Consider the following 19,987-nt stretch of genomic DNA (forward strand, 5'->3'; position numbering starts at 1 on the left):
AAGGGGGGAAAAAGCTCTGGATAAATGCTTGAATGATGCAGATGATTGCAAATGACTGCAGTAAGCTTGGTTACTGTGTGTCAGAAGAAAAAAGATCCTAAGCATGAATGATCAGAAGACCCAAAGATGCTGTTTTTGGTCTGGAGCGTTTTTTTTTTTCTCCCCCCCCCATCATGGAGGCTCTTCAACTACAAGCCAACAAAGTCAAATTTGAAGGTTTAATAGTGTCAAAAGGACACAGTTAGTTCATGATAGCCTTTACCGTGCTTTTTAAATCTCCAAAGCATTTTCATAGTCGCATCCAGTGCTCCTAGAGGAATGTCAGCCTGCGTTATGAGAGGTAACGTTCACTGTTGTATGCACTGCTTCACATATGGGCCTGAGAACCATTTAACAAAACACAACCCCAGAAAAAAAAAGAAGATAATAAAAAAAAAAACATTCAAATTTGTGAACAGTGTATTTATTAAAAGATATCAAAAACAGAGAGTGATTAGAGTAGCAGGTAAGAAACTTCAAATCACAAGCCATACTGTGGAATATTACATTAGAAACACATGCAAACATGTAAAAGCTGCTAAGAGAAGATGCCAGTGATGTTTAATACAATACCAATCTGAAAAAAAATTAATCCTTCTCAAAGCCAGTGTGCTCATTGATTACAAAAAAAAGAAAGACACAGAAAGACTCCGTGGATGCCTGAAATGCTTCAATGAACAGTCCATGACAATAATAAGAAAAAAAGAAAGTACAAAGGACAGCCATGTAGCTGTGTGCCTGTCTGCTTCTGATCCCACAGAAATGAGCCTCTCACTCCTCCCACATGCTTCATGTCCACAATGAGCCGTGGTATGGCATAAAGCACGATCTATGGAAAATCTATGTAGTCTACCACATACAATAAAAAGTGCTTGGTTGACTTACAGAATGAAAAGTGGAAGCCTCACATATGAATAAAGAGAGCCTGTAAAGAGTATTAGATTTGTCCTACAGAGTATCCACACGTACACAGCCCCTCATCACCAGTGAACAAAGGACAATTGTTAAGATGTTTCTCGCCGCGCAGAGAGACAGCTGTCCTGCTGAAGAGAGGCCAATCCCCTGTGCGGAATATTCCAGTCTGTCAGCGGTAACGCTGAGCGGCTCAGCCCACCGGGGGATTTCTGTCCCCTCCCCCCTCCAAACAAAGGCCTTCTATAAATAACTCGATTGGTGGATTTCAACGCAATCTCGTAAAGTTACATGTTTTACTTCACATAAAAACATTCTTCATAAATTTGGATCCACTGCCCTGGAGGGGGTGGAGTGGAGGGGGACATTGGGAGGACAGAGAGACACACTCTTGGAAAGAAGGGTGTGAGCAGCCTCGTGACCTGGCTGCGCGCGCTTGATTGCTCGCTCTGGGCAAGGAACTGAGAACAAGAAAAACAGGCCTCCAACACACAGACTGCGATTTTGTGTTTCCTGGTGTTCACTGCATACACTCTGCCCTCGAAAAAGAGTGCATGAAAGGCACCATCGACTCAGAGATACAACTTGCCCCCACCCCCCTCCTTTTTTTTTTTTTACGCAAGCGAATAAAGACCCTCCCATCTATCATTTTAACTCCTTCACCGAAAAAAAAAGAAGAAGAATCGCATCTTATTTGTTTCCACTATCTGCTCTGCAGCGCTTGATACATTTTCTGTGCCGGCTGGTTGATGATCCGCCTGTGTCTGCCTCTAACCGGAGGGAGCACGCGCATTAGACCGAAGCACCCTTCACCCAGATAAAACACGACAGGTCTGCTGCAGAGGATTCCTGTTGACCTTATATGGAAGTGTGGGGGAGCAGCACATCGCTCGAGCTCTCATGGCAACCATCCAGAGCTCTCGGATTACTGCCGTTGCCAGGGCAAGTCAGACTGAAAACGAAGCGTTATTAAAGTTTCCTTCCTCACACGAACCGTCAACCATTTTTCTCCCCCCCCCCCCCCCCACACTATTTTCTTCGACAAACATGCATCGTGTCCAGTGAAATCACCCCCGCTACTGTCGTTGCGCTGACTTCCCTTTTTAAAACTCGCTGCAACACCGAGCAACGTCCTCGGAAAAGAGGCGCACTCCCGAGCCTCACCCAGTTATGGCGCAGCAACATTTTACAGCACAGTGCTCCCTTTGTCTGTAAAGAAGCCATTTTGAGACAGAGAACAGCAGAGAAACCACTGAGCAAGTATTGCAACTTCCCACCAAAAGGTCTCTTTGGACAAAGGAAAGCAGTGAAAAACACAAGATGTCTTCCAATAAGAGTCTTATTTGCTCGTTTATAACTTGGATTACTTGTTTTGAATACTAACTGTAAGTTTGCTACATCAATCAAAAAATATGGGCTGTAGATAAATATTTACAAAAGTCAGCATAGCTTGGCAGGAATCGTTTTTTTTTTGTCACAAGTATCAATGTCTGTCCTCTAAAAGAAAGACATATTGTTCATTTATACATATATATATAAAAACTGACAAATGAAGTAAAATAGCTCAAATTTCGTTACCTTTAAAAAATCCTTGTGGTTTTATATGCTGAAGCTCAGCTAGAAATGTCGAAATGGACGAGGTTATACTCGACTGCAATCCTGCTTCAAGAAGAGAGGAGATGGTTTGCATATTGCCCACACAGATGATGCTTGAAGATGCATATTCGCTGGCTGAGAGGGTATGCTACCAGTGATCATAAAGTTTTCAAAAGAGGTCTATCTGTCGGTGCTAATGGATTCCTTCCTTTTCAGGAGACGTTTTCATGCCCCCTATTAATGCCATTATTAGAGGATCCGAAGATGGAGATGAAAACGGTCCTCCTGCCCCTGCGTTTAGGCCTGTTAACTGCATTTCACCAATGTACAGAGGTAAATATTCTCACCATGAAAGTTTTCCCTCCATCCTTGTTCCTCTTACATTCGGCTGTTTGTGTTTTAAATCGCTGTAGAAGCTGTCACTTTTTTTTTCTTTAAATATCAAAAGACTACCAGAAAGGGCTTCTTTAGATATTCAAATATACCCTTGAGGCAAGGTCAAGCCGACGTTTACACTTTGGACGCATTTGCCTCTTAAATGGCGCGTGGACAGCACGAACCTAATAATGCTTAACGTTGTCTCCACAGTTGCAGGTCAGGGTACAAGACATGCCATCTTGCTGTTGTGAGAGGAAAGTGTATAGAGTCATTAATCAAAGTAAAGGGGTGATCAATCAAGTAAAAAAATAATAATAATAAACACAATAAATTATTGTGAAAAGGCCAGAAGTTTGTGGCCTGCTTTGGAGCAGTGGTACAAAACCTATATATGTATTATGTCAGCATGCAGTGAACAATCTGAAAAAAGTTGGCTATTACAGATTGTCTATGTGATGAGTTAAATAGGAAACAAATGACAAAAAATACTATAAATAACAATCACTGCATGCCTCACATTTGACATTACTCAACTGTCAAAACTGTTAAATTGTTACAAAAGAATTTAACTTACTCATTGCAACTCATTTCCTACAAGGCCATAAGTGCAATGCCAACATTTTGTCACTTTAACTGTGGTTTCCTGTCATTTAACATATCCAAAACCATCAAGCTGTTTATTCACAACATTTGGTTTCTTTTCACTTAAGAAATATAAATACTATTATATGGGTGTGCCATGACCTAGTTAAGACAAAGATGGTTTCCAGGCAGAGGAAAAAAGGCTCAAAATGTCACAGGGTATTACATCCAGTACATTCTCTTCCATCTTCTCAATCCTTTAAAAGGAGCAATCATAGTTTTATCATAGTCCGTAAGAGATGAGGAAATCAAGTGTAAGATCCCTTTTGGAACAAAGGAAACCCATATAGGCCATTGAGTCCTGTTTAAGGAAAATGGCTGCCGAGAGCGCTCAGCCCCCTCTCCCTGCTCTCTGTTGAAGGACTTCTGAGCCTTGCCTCTAATAGCAGACAGCTCCACTGCCGCTGCGCTCTGATTGGCCCGCCGAGCTACCGCTGTTAACCAGCCAATTGCCCGATCACTGCAAAACAACAGGCAATGTCAAACAAAACCCAGTTTACTGCTCGACAACAAGCACTTCGCATAAACAATTAACAAAAACGAGAAAAATCACCCCGGTTTGATGTGATAAAGAAAAACAAAAAGTCAGAATCTCCGCGAGTTTTTAACGCCCGTAAAAAAAATACAAAACAACGAGGACCTTCTCAACGGTTTGGCACTAGTTTTTTGGTCTGACAGAAAAAGATGTGACGAAACAAACCGCCGCATTCCAACAGTTTCGAACCGGTAGCCAAACTGCTGCATTTAACGGCTAAGCAAACGAATTTTGGATTTAAATCCAATTCTCGTGTTACAAATTTCACATTAGCTGTCAGCTAATAGCTGTAGCACTGGCGTAGCCGTCGTATTGTTTAAAAAAAAAAAAGTCCGGATGCGTCTTCATTTCTAAACTACCATATGTCTGAACTCAACTCGCGACCAAATCAGCTTTATTAGCCTTTAGAGGCTGTTGAGAAGATACAGCCCCTGGTGTCTAGCTTGTGTTCGGCAGTTAGGTAAATGCAATTGGCAGATTCTACACAAAATCATTTAACAGGTTTACAGACATTATACGGTCACCAGTCCTGGAATTGCCGTGTGACTTAATTAAACTGTCCCCAATAGAGCTGTTCAAAACACACTCATTACTCTTAAAGTGGTTGTTTGGATCGACAATCCGTGCAAATACAGGCAAGTTTGTAGCGAAAGTGCGACGAGCTTAGGGGGTGGGCAAGCCTAGCGGTGTATTGTGGGAGAGACAGCAGCTAGAGACCAGAGGCACACAATATGTGCTGGCTCTCGCCGAAAAGGAGGCAGTATTCTTCAAGCTAAATCATGTAATGTAAGCGGCGAAAGGAGAGCGATTTCATCTTTTCGTCAATCAAAAAAAGCCCTCGATCGGACGAACCATGTCCAAGCCAGCGGAGAGGAACAGACTGAACGAAGACCATGGTAGAAAGCAGAGTTCAAGTAAGCTGGTTCTTTTTTCCTCTTTCTCCAGCCCTCCTAATGCCTGTTTTTCCGTAAGTGGGATATACGCTAGGTCCCGTTTTCGCTCTTACAGGGGTTCCCTCCGCCGTCAAAGTCATGCATCTGTAGCGTTTGGCTGTTTAAAAGTGTTGGGGGCTGGTGAGGGGAACGTGTTTAGCGCTGCCTCCCGATAACGTTAGCTCTTCTCTCCTTGTCGCTGGCTGCCGTTTCAGGCTTGGCGAACGGCATGGACAGTCATCCCGTCTGTGGCTCGGCGGAGAAGCGGAGTCACCACTGGAGAAGTTACAAGTTGATCATCGACCCGGCGCTGAAGAAGGGATCCCACAAACTGTATCGCTACGATGGACAGACTTTCAGCACGCCTGTAAGTGCCGCCTTTGACGCGGCGGATCGGCTACAATAGTAACCGAGTAGCCGACCTCCATGATATGTTACAATGTGGGCTGTGTTGCCGGGCATGTTCAGCATCTTGATCACCGTGTCGGAGGTCTTCATTTTGATCAAACAGTGCCTCCGGTTTGTGCGAGGTCACTTTGCAACAAGTTAGCAGTGTGTGAAGTTGTGAATTGGATGGATAACAGGATTGTGTGTGTGTGTGTGTGTCTCTCTCTCTCTCTCCCCCCACCCCCCTCCCCCAATCCTCCTTTTTCTCATGCAGAACCCCGGGATACCGCCGGTGGACATCGTCCGAGACCCGAGGATCGGTCGTCTCTGGACCAAGTACAAAGAGACGGACCTGCCGGTGCCCAAATTTAAGGTATCTACTAGAAGGAAGATGCCGTATTTTTCCTTGTGCAACAGAGGTGCTGTCAGAAGTTGCAGACACACCCCCCTCTCTGTCAGGTTTGGGATGTGGAGTGAAACCATGTCTGTCGGAGGATTGTTTAGACCACCCGCTCAGATGCATGCTTGTATTTCTGGACTTTTAAAAACAGCACAAGCACACTTATCCTTATCCCAAATGCCAGAGGCTACCCCACGCGGTGCAACACTAACCCCGGCAGCACTTAACCGTCAGTCCTGTCATTCTTCTCCCAGATCGATAAGTGCTACATCGGCCCCGTGCCTCCGAAGGAGGTGACGTTCGCCAGGCTGAACGACAACATCAGGGAAGGATTTCTCACGGACATGTGCAAAAAATTCGGCGAGATCGAGGAGGTGGAGATCCTGTACAACCCGAAGAACAAAAAGCACCTGGGAATAGCCAAAGTTGTGTTTGAAACCGTGAAGTCCGCCAAAGTGGCGGTTCAGTCGCTCCACAACACGTCTGTGATGGGAAACATCATCCACGTGGAGCTGGACCCGAAAGGTAAACAATGATTCATTCATTCAGAGTGAAGACGCTTGAGCTGCGTTTGTGCAGAGTTGGATCACTTCTCAGATGCAAACGAGCAGCAACGTTAAAAAGCCTTATATTTCCCTGGTTTTCCCTTGTTTATGGTGACAGCAGTCACGTGTTAACATTTACGTGAGTTGCCTGGTAACGTGGGATAATTGAATTTCATTGAAAATGAGTGTGTTCCCACATGCCCAGAGCAGAGGGTGTCGTGTACTCCCACTGTGCATAATTTCAGACCCACAAACAAACAAACCAATCTGTCATCCCCACCTCAGTTCATTTTAGTTGAGAGAAGTGATTAAAATTATTATTCCTTGCAAGGTCAGAGACTGTGTTTAAACTCCAAGTCCCCGTTTTTTCCCCGATGAAAGCAAAGCGGCAACTTTTACAATAAAAAAGAAAAGAAAAGAAAAGATAATCATGCAAATTGTTTTGTCGTTTAACTCTGTTTGATTTGCATCTGTGTTGATTCAATTTGAGTAAAAGTGACTGACGTTCTTTAGCGTTACTTGCACAGTTCTCACATGCTATACAAAGACTTCTGTTGCATATGTATCAAAATATGCATTTTGATGATGTATTATGTCTTTATTATTATTATTATTTTAAGATCAGCATATATCAGAAACTGTTTTAAAGCATAATTCTGTACAGTTTGCCCTTTTATTTATGGGCAGGCAACCTTTTATAAATGCTACTTTCGAGGTTCAGCTATCTTTGAATAAACGCCGTTTCTTAAGTGATTCCCAATCACTTTTAATAGACTTCCAGCATTAACCCTGCTTTCTAAAGCTGGCATCAGACCCGTGCATATTTACTGTTCTGCAGGTGAGAATCGCCTCAGGTATTTCCAGCTCCTGATGAATGGCAGCTACACTCCACGGACGCTGCCGGTTGGTGGAGAAGAGGCCAGGGAAGTTTCCCCACGGAGCCTCGCAGAAGCATTACTGGTAAAAAAAAAAAAAAATCTTCCAATAATGTACAAAATGCATGTAGTTTGTGCTTGATTCTACTTCATTTTAACTTAACTCAGGACAATAAGCACAAAAGCGTTATTTGGTAATATGATTTAGTGCATGGTCATTTCACATACTATTGTGTAGCTACTAGTACTGAATTGCAGTGTTAATTTGTAGAAATAAGACTATTTAAATTGACCCTAATCTGTAATTCAGTGCAAGAGGCTGTGCAGAGGTTAAATATGACAGACCCTTGACTGTGGTCTGAACTCTCACAGTCACTGAAACATGCACTTTGGCCGTGTAGTGCGAGATATCCTCGGCATGCTGCCCTGATGTTCTTATCCACTTGTTGATGATTTCTTCTTCACTTAAACGGAGCTTTAGTCCTCTGAAGAAACGAGTTGTTGTGTAGTGGTCTCAGTTGAAAACAAAAAGCTTTCTCGGTTAAACGTCATAACAGTTTCTTCTTCTTGCTTAATTGGAGTGAGTGTTTGCTCTTGACATCTTCACTGATCTCCGTCCTGTTTGTTTTCTAAGGCCTGCGAGCCCATCCGCAGGTTGTCAGAGAGCAGCTTGTCTGCTGTGGGAGGAGCGTTGCCACCCAGCACCTCCACCACCCCTCTGAGCCTGGAGACGGGCTACTCCAGCCTAAGGCAGGACACGCCCCAGTCCCAAGGAACCCCTCATACCCCACGCCAGTCAGGTACGCCCTTCTCTCAAGACTCCAATTACTCCAGTCGGCAGTCCACGCCTGCGTATCAGTCCAGCCGTCCTGAGAGCTCCGGAGGCTACAAGTCTCGCCGACACGAGAGTAAGTTCCAGGATGCGTACAACCGCAGGCCGGAGAGGCCACAGTATCGCAGCAACATGTATCGAAGTACACCGTCTGAGCAAGCTCCTTTCAAGCAACACCAGCTCACCCCGCCTGAACCTCCACCTTCCACCCCTTCCTTCAACTACACGGCACCTCCCCCTGCTACGCCCAACTTTAAGTCCGCCTTCTCACCCTACCAGGCTCCTTTGCCTCCCGCTTTCCCCCCATCGGAGCCAGCTTTCCATCACCCAGCCCAAAGGGAGGGTGAGTACCTCCGACCCCCGCAGCCGCCGCTGGCAGCTGCCACTGACTTTTTACCTGTCAAGGAGAGACCAGAAACCCCTCCAATCCCTGAGCAGCCGCCAGAACCTGTTCCCCATCCGACTACCCCTCCTCCTCAAACACCAGAGGGCTGCCCCTCACCTGGCTCCCCGGTGCTGGATCCAGAGCGCAACAGCCTGGATTCCCGCATTGAGATGCTCCTCAAGGAAAAAAGGACAAAACTGCTGCCGTTCCTTGAGGAGCGGGAGTCGGACAACGAGGTGCGAATGGAGGGAAGTCCCATTTCCTCCTCGTCCTCTCAACTGTCCCCAATCCCACCTTACACCAGCGGCTCTCAGGGTGGGCAGCTGAATTCCCGGCCCTCTAGCACAGGCTTGGAGGATATTAGCCCGACACCACTGCCAGACTCTGACGACGAAGAGCCAATTCCTGGAACTGCCTCGCTGATCAAGAGAATCAGTTCTCCTGTCCACGAGAAGACGAGCAACAGTGACCTCAAAGACGGACCTTTTCAAGGCCAAACTCCCCCTGATGAAATGGAAACGGTAAGGCTGTATGTTTAAATGTGTCAGGTGTTTAGTTTGGTTTTTTTTTTTACAAGTAACTGCACACAGTCAGAAGGCGCTGCTATAATCACCTGTCAGAATCTTGACTGGTTTATAGCAGCGTGGATCTGGTGTGTGGGTCTGCAGCTGTGAATGACAGTTACACAGGGGACACAGGAAGTCAGATCTGGTTTCAGTGTGAGATGGGTATAATAAACCTTTTGTTTCATTGTTTTTGTTCTGCCTCGTAAATGGAAATTCTGGTTGCACAGCAAGTTGCGTTTCATGCCAAAAAGCGTTTGGTCTTTGAGTTTGCTGCCGTTAAGTCGTGCATCTTTCAGACTGGCAACAACAACGTGTTCCGATGTAACTTCATGTCTTTGATTGATTTATATGCATACACGTGTTATGAAAGTCCTCATAAAGGCAGTTACGAATGAGCAGGTGTAGTATCCAAACAAATGCCTTCACATTCATAAGAAGCTCGTCTCGTTCTCATAGACATGCCGTCAGGCGGTGTATTTCTACACCTTTGTGCTTTGAAAGGAGAAACGAGAGTAGCTCTGCTGTTGGGGAATCTAAGCGTACCGTTTCCTCTTTCCAGCACTCGCTGCTCACATAGAGGAAAACACAGTTTGGCTGTTGGCCCCATTCAGAACTCCGCTTCCTAGTTTTTGGCCGAGCCTGACGAGCAGGATTGCGTCTCTGATCTCATATTCCAAGTTATCACAAAGCAAACAGTGCAAACAGGTCATTTGGGTAAGGACGCCACTCCCATGCTGACTTTACTCTGTTTCGCTTCTGCAGCAGTTGTGACAGAGATAATTTTGCAATATTCAACAGCAGGGGAGACTTCAGGGGGCTGTGTTTTGATATCAGAATGTTGCATTCGTGCTCATGCCATGGTTTTAGGGATGCAAAGTTAGATGGCTGAACAAACAGCTCTGTTTGGAGACACGCTGACCAAAGGCGCAGGTCAGTTGTGTTTGACTGTGTTAATGAGTATACAAAACTTTGAACTCAGATCAGGTCTGGGCTCATTTGTTTCTCTTGAAGGATTACCCCGGTGTCAGCTGTCAGTGCTTTGATACGGACTATAATGTGTTCATAGTACATCAGTCAGTTAGCGTAGAAAACAATCACTTACTGCATCACTTTTTCTTTAAACCGCTCCTCCGCTGTCTTAAGCCGTTTAATTCGAGCAGAGTTCTTTCACGGTGGCTTAAATGTGACATTTTAATGAAAGAACTTTAGTGAGTATTTGCTGGCAAACATGCTCTGTCAACCAAACTCTTGTTTCTCAGAGAATGCAGGGGGGGGGGGGAATCGCTTTTTTCTTTATTTAAATGACTTTTGCTCAGAGGGTGCAGAAATTAAAAAGGCCAATTATCACGGAGATTTTGCATAATCTTGACAGGTTGTCCTTTTTCACTCAGGCTCAGCAGTCGTCAGGAGAAGACATGGAAATCTCTGACGATGAGATGCCTGGAGCTTCGATAACCAGCGGAGACAAAGGCATTGTTGTCAACTCTGCTGTGTCCCCGATGCAAACCATGACCATCCACGCTCCTGGATACCACCCCTTACAAGCCAGCTTTCCCATCCCACATCACCACCTCGCCACTCACTCTGCTGTGCCGGGACATCCTCCCCACCTGGCCAGTCACCCTGGAGTGCCACACCCTATGCTGCCACCTATGGGACCCTACGCCCCGAGCATGATGTCGCTGATGCAAATGGAGCTGATGAACTGCTTGCGGTGGGAACAGTGGAGCACAGTTCCCATGTCTTTCCAGATGCAGCAGCAGATGCTGAGCCGCATGGCTCAGACAAGAGGACCCTATCCCTATCCGCATTTTATGGACGGTGGGGCATTTGGGGGACCATACCAACCTCTTTCTCTGGGTGCTACACCTGCTAGTAGTACAGGAGCGCCGGGGCAACAGTGGCAGCATCCCAGTATACCAAAGTTCAACCCCACTGTTCCTCCTCCTGGGTATGATACTAAAAAGGAGGATCCCCACAAGGCCACTGTCGACGGCGTGCTGCTGGTCATTGTCAAAGAGCTGAAGGCCATCATGAAGAGGGACCTCAACCGCAAAATGGTAGAGGTGGTGGCTTTTAGGGCTTTCGATGAGTGGTGGGAAAAGAAAGAACATTCAGCAAAGGTCAGTTGCACTGTCATCAAGGTCTAAATACGGTGTAAAGAAAAGGGAGCACAAATACACAGAGGCTGGGAGCAATGTTTATCCTGACCATTTATTGTGTTTTGTCATGTTTTAGCTGTTATTAAAACCTGCTTCATAAACTTATGTAACAGCAGCCCCAAACTGCAGTCACATTAGCAACAGATAACCTGGCACTTTTTCGCCAGTGACCTGTCTGTGTTGCTGCAGCTGATTTGCCTCTCTGTGGTCCAACTTGCATGTGGAGCCAAGAGTTTTAAATCTGCTGCATGGCACCTGTCATTTTGACAAGTGCAGTAATGGATTCATGTGACCGGACTCCCGTCTCATTGGTGCTATTAATGCAAATAGTGTTGAAACGTGGTATCATTTGATTTTGCTAATCAATCACTGAAGTAGTCTGTCAGTGGAAAATACTAAGTGGTTTCAGCTTGTGAGGATTTGTTGCTGCTCTCGTTTGTTTTATTGAAAATGAAACTGTTACCCTGTTTTGCTTTGCATTACACCAACAATCTGAGGAATATTAAGTTTTTCCAGCATTTTCTGAAATTTTATCAAGAAATAATTAGAAAATGATGAACTGATCCAGTTACTAAGGATAAATTTGTATCTGGAGCCGACGGTGTATTAACAGGGTTTAATGCAATAACCAAAAAATGTGTAAGTATTATTATTTAATGCGTTTATCTTTCTGTTAGACATCGTTGACTCCAGTGAAGGGTGCTGAGGGGAAAGAAGAAGAAAGACCCAAACCCAAAGAGATGATTGGTTCCAGTCTGCTGGAAAACTGGAACAAGGGTGAGGGGCTTGGTTACGAGGGAATGGGTCTTGGAATAAGTTTGCGAGGAGCTATCCGCTTACCCTCCTTCAAGGTGAGATTTTAAACTTTGTCTTTCACTGAGGAGGCAGAGTCTGTCCTGGGTGGGTGCTAAAAGTTAGGTGTTGTGCTCAGGTGAAGAGGAAAGACCCGCCAGAGGCTGCAGCGGCAGGCGACAACAAACGAGCCAGACCATCCACACCAGTGGACGACGAGCTGGAGGATGAAGGTAGCCCTCGTCTGGGAATTCAAATGTAGTATTCCTCACATGCAGTTCTCTCGATAGACAATCATCATTTGTTTTGCTGGTACATTTCTGCCAGACCGGGATCGAGACCCAACTGAGCTCCCTTCGGACGATTCCAAAATGGATGGTGACGGCACGTCAGCAAAGAGACGACATGCTCGGCCACTTGAGCTGGACAGCGAGGGAGAGGAGGAGGCGGACACCTCGGGAAAGGAGGAGGAGTTGTCGTTGTCTGACAGGGAGGAGGAGGAGCCTGAAGCAAAGGCAACAGAGAGGCTGTCATCTGCCAAGGTAAGTTCTGTCAAAAAATGCACCTGATGGTGTGTACTGATTCACTTTTATTTTTAATAAAGTTTTACAATCTATCTGATCATCTTTTTAAGGAGAGTGGCGATGAGGACGGTGATGATGAAGATGAGGGAGACTCCTCGAGTGCATCCTCAGATTCATCTGATGATGGTACTAAAAACATCTGACAGAAGCATCAGGCGGTTTCCTTTTTTGTTTCCTGTCGTTAATCATTTTTTTTGCCTCGTCTCTTGCAGAGCCTGACAGCTCAGCTTCCTCCAAGGCCAGCTCAGACTCCTCGGCAGAGAGCTCAGACTCATCGGCAGAGAGCTCAGACTCCTCTGATGACGAGCTAAGCTCGGAAGTGGAGGAAAATGGGGAGACGGCAGCAGTTGATGTAGAGGATGGCAAGAAGGCCGAGACCTCCTCTTCTGCCTCCTCTTCCTCCTCATCTTCATCTTCAGATGAGGAGGGTGAAGATGCAAACGCCAAACCCTCAAGTCCTCCCACAGGAGCAGTTAGAGAGGTTAAGGAGGAACTCGTGGACAGAGAGGAGCTAAGCATCAAGTCCAAACGCAGACCTCCAAGTCCAAAGGAGGAGTTGATGGAAGACCTGAAGCCGCCATCACCCAAAAGTGTCCTAGGTGAGTGTCTGCTCCCCGTTTTATCATCAAACACGTACAATTTCACTGTCAGAGATTACATAGAAGAAATGTTATCTCTTGTCTTTTAGTAAAAGAGCGAGACGGCCGTGTTGATGGTAGCATCACTGTTGTGAAGTCTGAACCTCTGGAGCATGTAGCAAATCTCCGCCCACCCACTCCAACATGTGCCCTGCTAGACAGTGACCAGGAGACAAAAACCAAAGGTAAAGCAGAGCCGGAAGAAGTACCCTGCACTCCCGGTCGATTAGCCCCATCCCTTTTAGATCCAAATGCATCACTACCCAAATCGGTCTCCACATCTTTAATGCACCTCCCTCTCCCTCCTCATCCCACAGTAGAAGGTCGTTCCCTCCTTCACCCACCCCCCGGCCCCCTTCCCGACTTCCCTCAGCGGCCCAGGCTCCCCACAGATGAGGATATCCCCCGCACACCAGGCAGGGACCTGATGGAGCGGGCCCGAAGTCTGGGCAAATCGCAGAGCACCGACACCATGCCCATCACCCCTGGTAGTGATGCCCCTCTGACAGGTAGTAGTCTGTTGCTTAGCTCACCTCACATCCCTAGTAGTCCCTTTTCCTACCCTGCACAGTCCCCTGTCCTTAGTGCTGGAGTTCCTCGTACTCCAGGAAGAGACTTAACATTCACCCCTGTCTTCCCTGACCCCACAGCACTGACATTTAATAGGAAAATATCCTCTGAGAGCCTGGATGATAGACCTGTTTTTAAGGAGCCACCAATCCACGTCCTGCCTAACCAGGCCCTGTCGGCAGGAACAGGGAACTCAGCCAGCATACCTGAAGATCTACCCACTGGTCTCTCTATAGACATCCCTGTGTCATCAGACAGCTCTCCGTCAAAGAGAAAACCGGGGCGGCCCAAAGGCAAAAAGACCGCAGCTGTCTCCGCTGCTGATGAGTCTTCAGAGCTCTCCTCTGAGCCCACGGCTCTTCCTAATGAAGCACATGTGGGAGGTCTATCCATGCAGACCAAGTCCGCCAAGTCTCCTACACACCCTAGCCTGGACTTCCGGGAAGGAGAGATGGAGCCTCAGACAGTGTTACCTGCTGAAGACGGCTTCCTCTCCTTTAAAGAGGAAGCACCAGTGGCTGTGAAGCCTGCTCGGAGGGCACGGCGACGCTGGGAGGAGAGGCTGCTGGGCGACCTGTCACCTGTCACCACGCCACCCCGGGGGTATTTCACCCCACGCACTGATTTTGAGGAGATGACCATCCTGTACGACATCTGGAATGAAGGCATAGATGACGAGGACATACGGCTCCTGCAGATCACGTATGACAAGATGCTCCAGCAGGACAACGGCAACGACTGGCTTAACGATACACTCTGGGTCAACCATCCTCATATCCTTTAATGCTTAACGCACACTGAGTGCTGTCAGTGATATTAACTTTTATGTTCCTTTCTGTGAAACAAAGCTGCAATAATGCTCCACAGAGCAGAGAAAAAAATGTGATTTGTCTAATTTAGTAAGACCTGACCTGATTGATTATTGAATGATTGTTTTCTAAAATAATAAATTACTGCGTACCAAAGAACAGCCCCCTCTGCTGGTCAAAGGGGGAACTGTTTTGTCTGAAATTGAGCGTTGAGCTGCAGGTGTTGCATTTCTTCCTTGACTTCCCTGCACCTACCAGCATTCCTGGAGTAAAGAAGAAGAGGAGAGACGATGGTATGAGGGATCACATGACCGGCTGCGCGCGAAGTGAGGGATACTACAAAATCGACAAGAAGGACAAGATCAAGTACCTGGAAAGCACACGGCTGCAGTCTGACGAGCCGCCGGTTGACACACAGGTGGGCAGGAGATGACCCATTGGGATGCCTGAGTTCCCTGTTTGAATTGAGGAAAGGGCACCTGCTAACCTGTAGTTTGAACTTGTCATCATCTCTGCAGGGCATGAGTATTCCTGCGCAGGTCCACGCCTCTACCAGAGCGGGCTCGGAGCGGCGGTCGGAGCAGCGGCGTTTGATGTCCTCTTTTGCATGTGACAGCGACCTGCTGAAGTTTAACCAACTGAAGGTAAACGAACTCAAGCGGAGCAGGTGTTGCGTGGTGAATGTGGTTCACACAAAACTGTCATGGTCGCAGTTGACAGGATGTCACCTGTGTGTCACTGTGCTTGTCGTCTTGCACGGAACACTTCGTCTCATTGTAAACGCGTCACGGCTCTTATTAACGTGACACTTCTGCTTCCTTCAGTTCCGTAAAAAGAAGATCAGATTCTGCAAATCGCACATCCACGAGTGGGGTCTGTTTGCTTTGGAGCCAATTGCTGCAGATGAAATGGTAATCGAGTATGTGGGACAGAACATCAGACAGGTGAGACGCAGTTTCATGAGTTTTCAGCATCTGTGAAAACCATTTGTTGTTACTTATTGTTTTATGTCTTTGAGCTTGTGCCCCCTCTTCAGACTTGGCGTTAACTTGTGTCCGAGGTGATCTGAATATGAGATGAACGTGTCCCCACGTGTGCCTTAAGTGATAGAGAGATTTATTCTGGCCGTGCCCTTAAATGATTATTGTTTCCGATTAAATCTAAGCCAACAAAAATGATTTATGCACCCATTGCTTAAATCCATCGACATTTTCCATTTTCCACATGTTGTGGTCAAAGCCAGCTAAAGCTATACGAGAGTCAGCTGTGGATTACGTCGCCCACTGGCTCAGAACACACTTGCATTTAAAGTATGGCCACGAGGGTCCCAGGCATCCTCAGATCTGACTGTGCCCTCATTGCGTCCTGAGTGTGTTTACTGCACCGTCCGCCAGCGATCCGATCACCTGGGACACACGTTAGCGCCAGCTGTGAACAGCAGCTGTGAACAGGGCCCGCCTCACATTGGCTTAAAAGTTTGGGGCAGAACCTTAACACGGCTAAGCATTTTTACGAGTTCGGAATGATAAATAATCAAGTAATCTTCGTTGATTTAGAAGCCGCCCAAGCTTCCCATCTAACATGTGACTATATTCCCTGACAGGTGATTGCGGACATGCGGGAGAAGCGCTACGAAGAGGAGGGCATTGGTAGCAGCTACATGTTCCGGGTGGACCACGACACCATCATTGACGCTACAAAGTGTGGCAACTTCGCCCGTTTCATTAACCACAGCTGCAACGTAAGCTCACATCAGCACCAGGACGAGCACAAGCTTGAAAGAAGTCTCATTATATGCATCATATTTGACTTCTGCCTTCTTTCCTTGCAGCCGAACTGTTATGCGAAAGTCATCACAGTGGAGTCGCAGAAGAAGATTGTGATCTACTCCAGACAGCCGATTAATGTCAGCGAGGAGATCACGTACGACTACAAGTTCCCCATAGAGGATGAGAAGATCCCCTGTTTGTGTGGGGCAGAGAACTGCAGGGGAACTCTCAATTAACGTCCAGTCCAGGTCAGTGGAGTCTTCTCCCGGGTGAAGAAGCACTGGCCCTGAACTTAACTTTCCCAGACTGTTTGCTAAAAACCCAGATGAGGAGGAATTGATTTAAGCGAGGAGAAGAAGCCAGCAAGTCACCTGGATTGAGCTAAGCTGCCTGAACGGCACTCTTCATAAATTAAACTCTAGATTGTTTACGATTAATGGTGCTCTTAACGTGAAAAACACGCAGTTACTTCGTGCAAATACACGACTTGCTGGTGCATCATTTCCTCCTCTCGTCTCAGCATCGGACAGTATTTCAGCGTGGTTCCCCCCCCCCCGCGTCCATCGTCTTTTGTGAACATTTTGACACTTTCCTTCTCATTTGTCTCATAAGCTTTACCCACACCAACACTTGGTACTCAAAAAAAACCAACACAACTCACATGCTGCTTACAAACACTGATGAGACGCACAAGCTGAGCTCCTCTCTGTGGAAAGGAGGGGTGGGGGGTGGGCTGAGAGGTGGTAGGACAGCGGAGCTGCGCGCCTCTGCTGCATCACTTTTCCTTCAGATGAATCAAACTAAAAGAAAGCGACACAAACGGTTAAATCCTGCCCCCAAAACCTGGAATATTCCCATGTTCGTCACATCGACTTCCTCCAGCCAAGAATGGATCATGCTGCTTCCTGTTAGTTTATGCAAAAGTTTAAAGATGGTGTGCAGAATTTGCATTAATTATATTCCAGTGTTTTCTGGTTTGTTTTGGCTGTTCTATTCATACGTTTTTTTTTTGTTTTTTTTTTCCCTTCAAAAGACACTATGTGTGTGTTTCTGTGTGAATGAGTGTCGGAGCTCCAGTGAGAGCGCTTCTCATCGTTTCTCAATGATGTGAGAATGTGAGTGCACTGCCCCCTGTAGGCTGTGATCAGAACCAATCATGCAGAGCAAGAAAATGGAAGTGAAATCAACTCCCCAGCTGTCCACGTCCACTGAGCAGCAACAAGCTAATCTTAAGTTTTTCAGCTTTCGAGGAATTATTGTTATTTCTCATTTTAAGTGCCATACGAGTGTGTAACTGTCTTTGTTTGACCTGAAGTGGCTGCTGTCTGTTCCTTCAGAGACGTGGTAACAAGCATGTGTAAGGAATTTCTGCCTATTTTTGGGTGTTTGATCACATTTTGGCTTCCTTTATTTGTAACTGGGATGTGACTGACTGATGTCTGTGTGCTCGTACATTTCTGTTCAACCCCCTGTTTTCCTACCAGTGTTCGATGCTTCCTTCAACATAGGAGAGCTCTTCATTACCTCCTCATCGTCGGCGAGGGTTGCTCGTTCTTTATACTTCATTAAGAGAAAAAGAAAACACACTGAATGCACTCAAGGTTTGCACTTCTGCTTCACGCCCTCTTTCAATCAGTCAGTCCCCAGTTCCCCCCTCAAAGACCAAGTCAGTCATTGCTTTTTACTCAGTCGGGTCGATAATGGAGATTTTCTTTTTCCACCACTGATGTTCATATTGTATATGATTACTTGTACAGAAGATCTAAAGCTTTTTTTTTTTTATCTTCACAAAGGTAACACTTTTAAGATGCATCTCTCTTCTTCCTTCTTTTTTTTTTCTTTTTTAAACAAAAGACTGAGTATTTAAGGTATTTTCAGGGATCTGTAAAAGGAATCTGATGGTTTAAAAGGTTGTTTATTTAAAAGACAAAAGGTCCACTGTGTACAGGAAAAGTCTCCACCTCGATTTTGAAAGATTGTTTCTTGTAGAAACGTCTTCATTTTCTGCCTATTTGCTTTGTAATCCTAAAATGTGTAAATAGTGTAACTGTGAATACTATATAAATATATATATACATATATATATATTTTTGTTCCCTGGGATTTGCTAAGAGAACACAGCTCAGACACCCATGTGTCACAATGAGGTGAGTCCTGAGCTGGCAGCAGGAAATTCAGCTTGTGTCAAGCTTCTTTTTTCTCTTTATTTTTTTTTTTTTTGTTTGTTTTTTAATTTTGTGTTGTAAATTCTATGAAAAGTGGTTTGCGGTGTGGAGAATGAAAAAGGTGCAGAATCGGCAGGGGAAGAGGACTGAGGCATCAGCCTGTTCCTCGTGTCTATTTATTATATGACAAAATGTAAGAAAGAGGAAAAAAAAACCTGAAATAAAGCAATTTTGCATACATCCATAAACGGCAGCTGCTGGTTGTTTTTTTTTTTTGTTTGTTTTGCTTCTTAGGAGCCATTAACATGTGGGAACTGATTTAGTTAAAGAATGTCTCAAGTGAGCTCTCACCGCCACACTGATGCTGAGGTTATTTTTAACAGCAGGACGTGTTCGATGACAAAATAGCTGCCCTGTCCAGTGAAACCACAAAAGTCTAAGAGAGATGACAGATTAGCCAACACACACCGTGACAACAACACAGCTGAACAGCGTCGCAGCCTGCGGTCACAATTAATTCAACCTGCAGGCCCTTCTAGTGGAGATTTTATCTAAACTGCAACAAAATTGAATTTGTCCCTAGTTTCTTCGAATCTTTATCTAACTGACACAAGTACAAGCGTAGTTATTTTCAATGTCTTTAGTGACCGACTTCATTGTATTTATAGAGTGAAGAGTATTCAAATGTGATGTCAGCAAGTTGTGAGAAGAGTGATAGAAAAGAAAGTTTATTTAAGTTTAAAATGAATTTACTTAACTTTCTCAATCCCAAAGACAGATGATAATGTTTCAGTATTTGATTGACTGGCACATCTTTTTAATTAAGCACCATAAGCTGTAAGCACGTATGGTTGATGCTGCTGGCAGAAATGATCTTCTGTGTTCTACCCCGTGTTGCAGCAGAGCCGAGGAAGCCTCTGACTGAACACACTGGATGATTCTACCATCAGCAGATTGACTGGTGACAGGCGAGGGCGTCACGATCGAGTATAAAAGGAGCAGCCACCAAAGACTGGGTCGGAGCTCATCACTTTGTGCCAAGACTCATCAATCAATAGAAATAAAAAAAACACATCAAGACTCAGGGAATCTGAGGCTGGAAACTGCTGTTGGATGAGTCGAATTGAATCCCTCACTTCAAACTTTTTTTTTGAGTCTGTTGCTGGCATGAAATTATAGATTTGTTTTCAATTTTCAGATTGCGATTAAAGTTGCTCCGAGAAGACACTGACAGTCATTGCTTTTGTGCTTGTGTCAAACAGGGGAGCAAAAGACCAACAAATGACAGAATTAAGCAAACGTTGTGTTTCAGAAGATTTCCCAACTTCTCTGGGAGTTTTCTCTCTTAACAGTTTCCAACAACCAAAAGTACAAGTAAGCTCAAGTATAAGTTGCTGAAATTGGTACTTGAGTAGAGTTCTTGAGTGAAATACGCTTAATTTCTTCATTTCGTGTGCAGGAACAAGAATCTGTC

The 19,987-nt window shown here is 45.6% G+C and overlaps 1 protein-coding gene across 1 annotated transcript; it reads left to right on the plus strand.

Annotated features, from left to right (window-relative positions):
* The first annotated feature begins 2,976 nt into the window (after nt 1-2,976).
* On the plus strand, nt 2,977-18,761 carry setd1ba (SET domain containing 1B, histone lysine methyltransferase a). The gene is made up of 18 exons (XM_072371596.1): nt 2,977-5,016; nt 5,250-5,401; nt 5,696-5,794; nt 6,076-6,346; nt 7,205-7,326; nt 7,876-8,979; nt 10,416-11,147; nt 11,864-12,037; nt 12,118-12,211; nt 12,306-12,520; nt 12,613-12,688; nt 12,775-13,161; nt 13,251-14,543; nt 14,831-14,997; nt 15,098-15,223; nt 15,404-15,523; nt 16,183-16,320; nt 16,411-18,761. The coding sequence occupies exons 1-18, from the start codon at nt 4,956-4,958 to the stop codon at nt 16,582-16,584; spliced, it is 5,505 nt and encodes a 1,834-aa protein (XP_072227697.1). The 5' UTR covers nt 2,977-4,955; the 3' UTR covers nt 16,585-18,761.
* Nucleotides 18,762-19,987: the final 1,226 nt, after the last annotated feature.

This window comes from Leuresthes tenuis, unplaced genomic scaffold (assembly GCF_036924035.1).
Source record: "Leuresthes tenuis unplaced genomic scaffold, fLeuTen1.0.hap1 SCAF_19, whole genome shotgun sequence".
Taxonomy (NCBI): domain Eukaryota; kingdom Metazoa; phylum Chordata; class Actinopteri; order Atheriniformes; family Atherinopsidae; genus Leuresthes; species Leuresthes tenuis.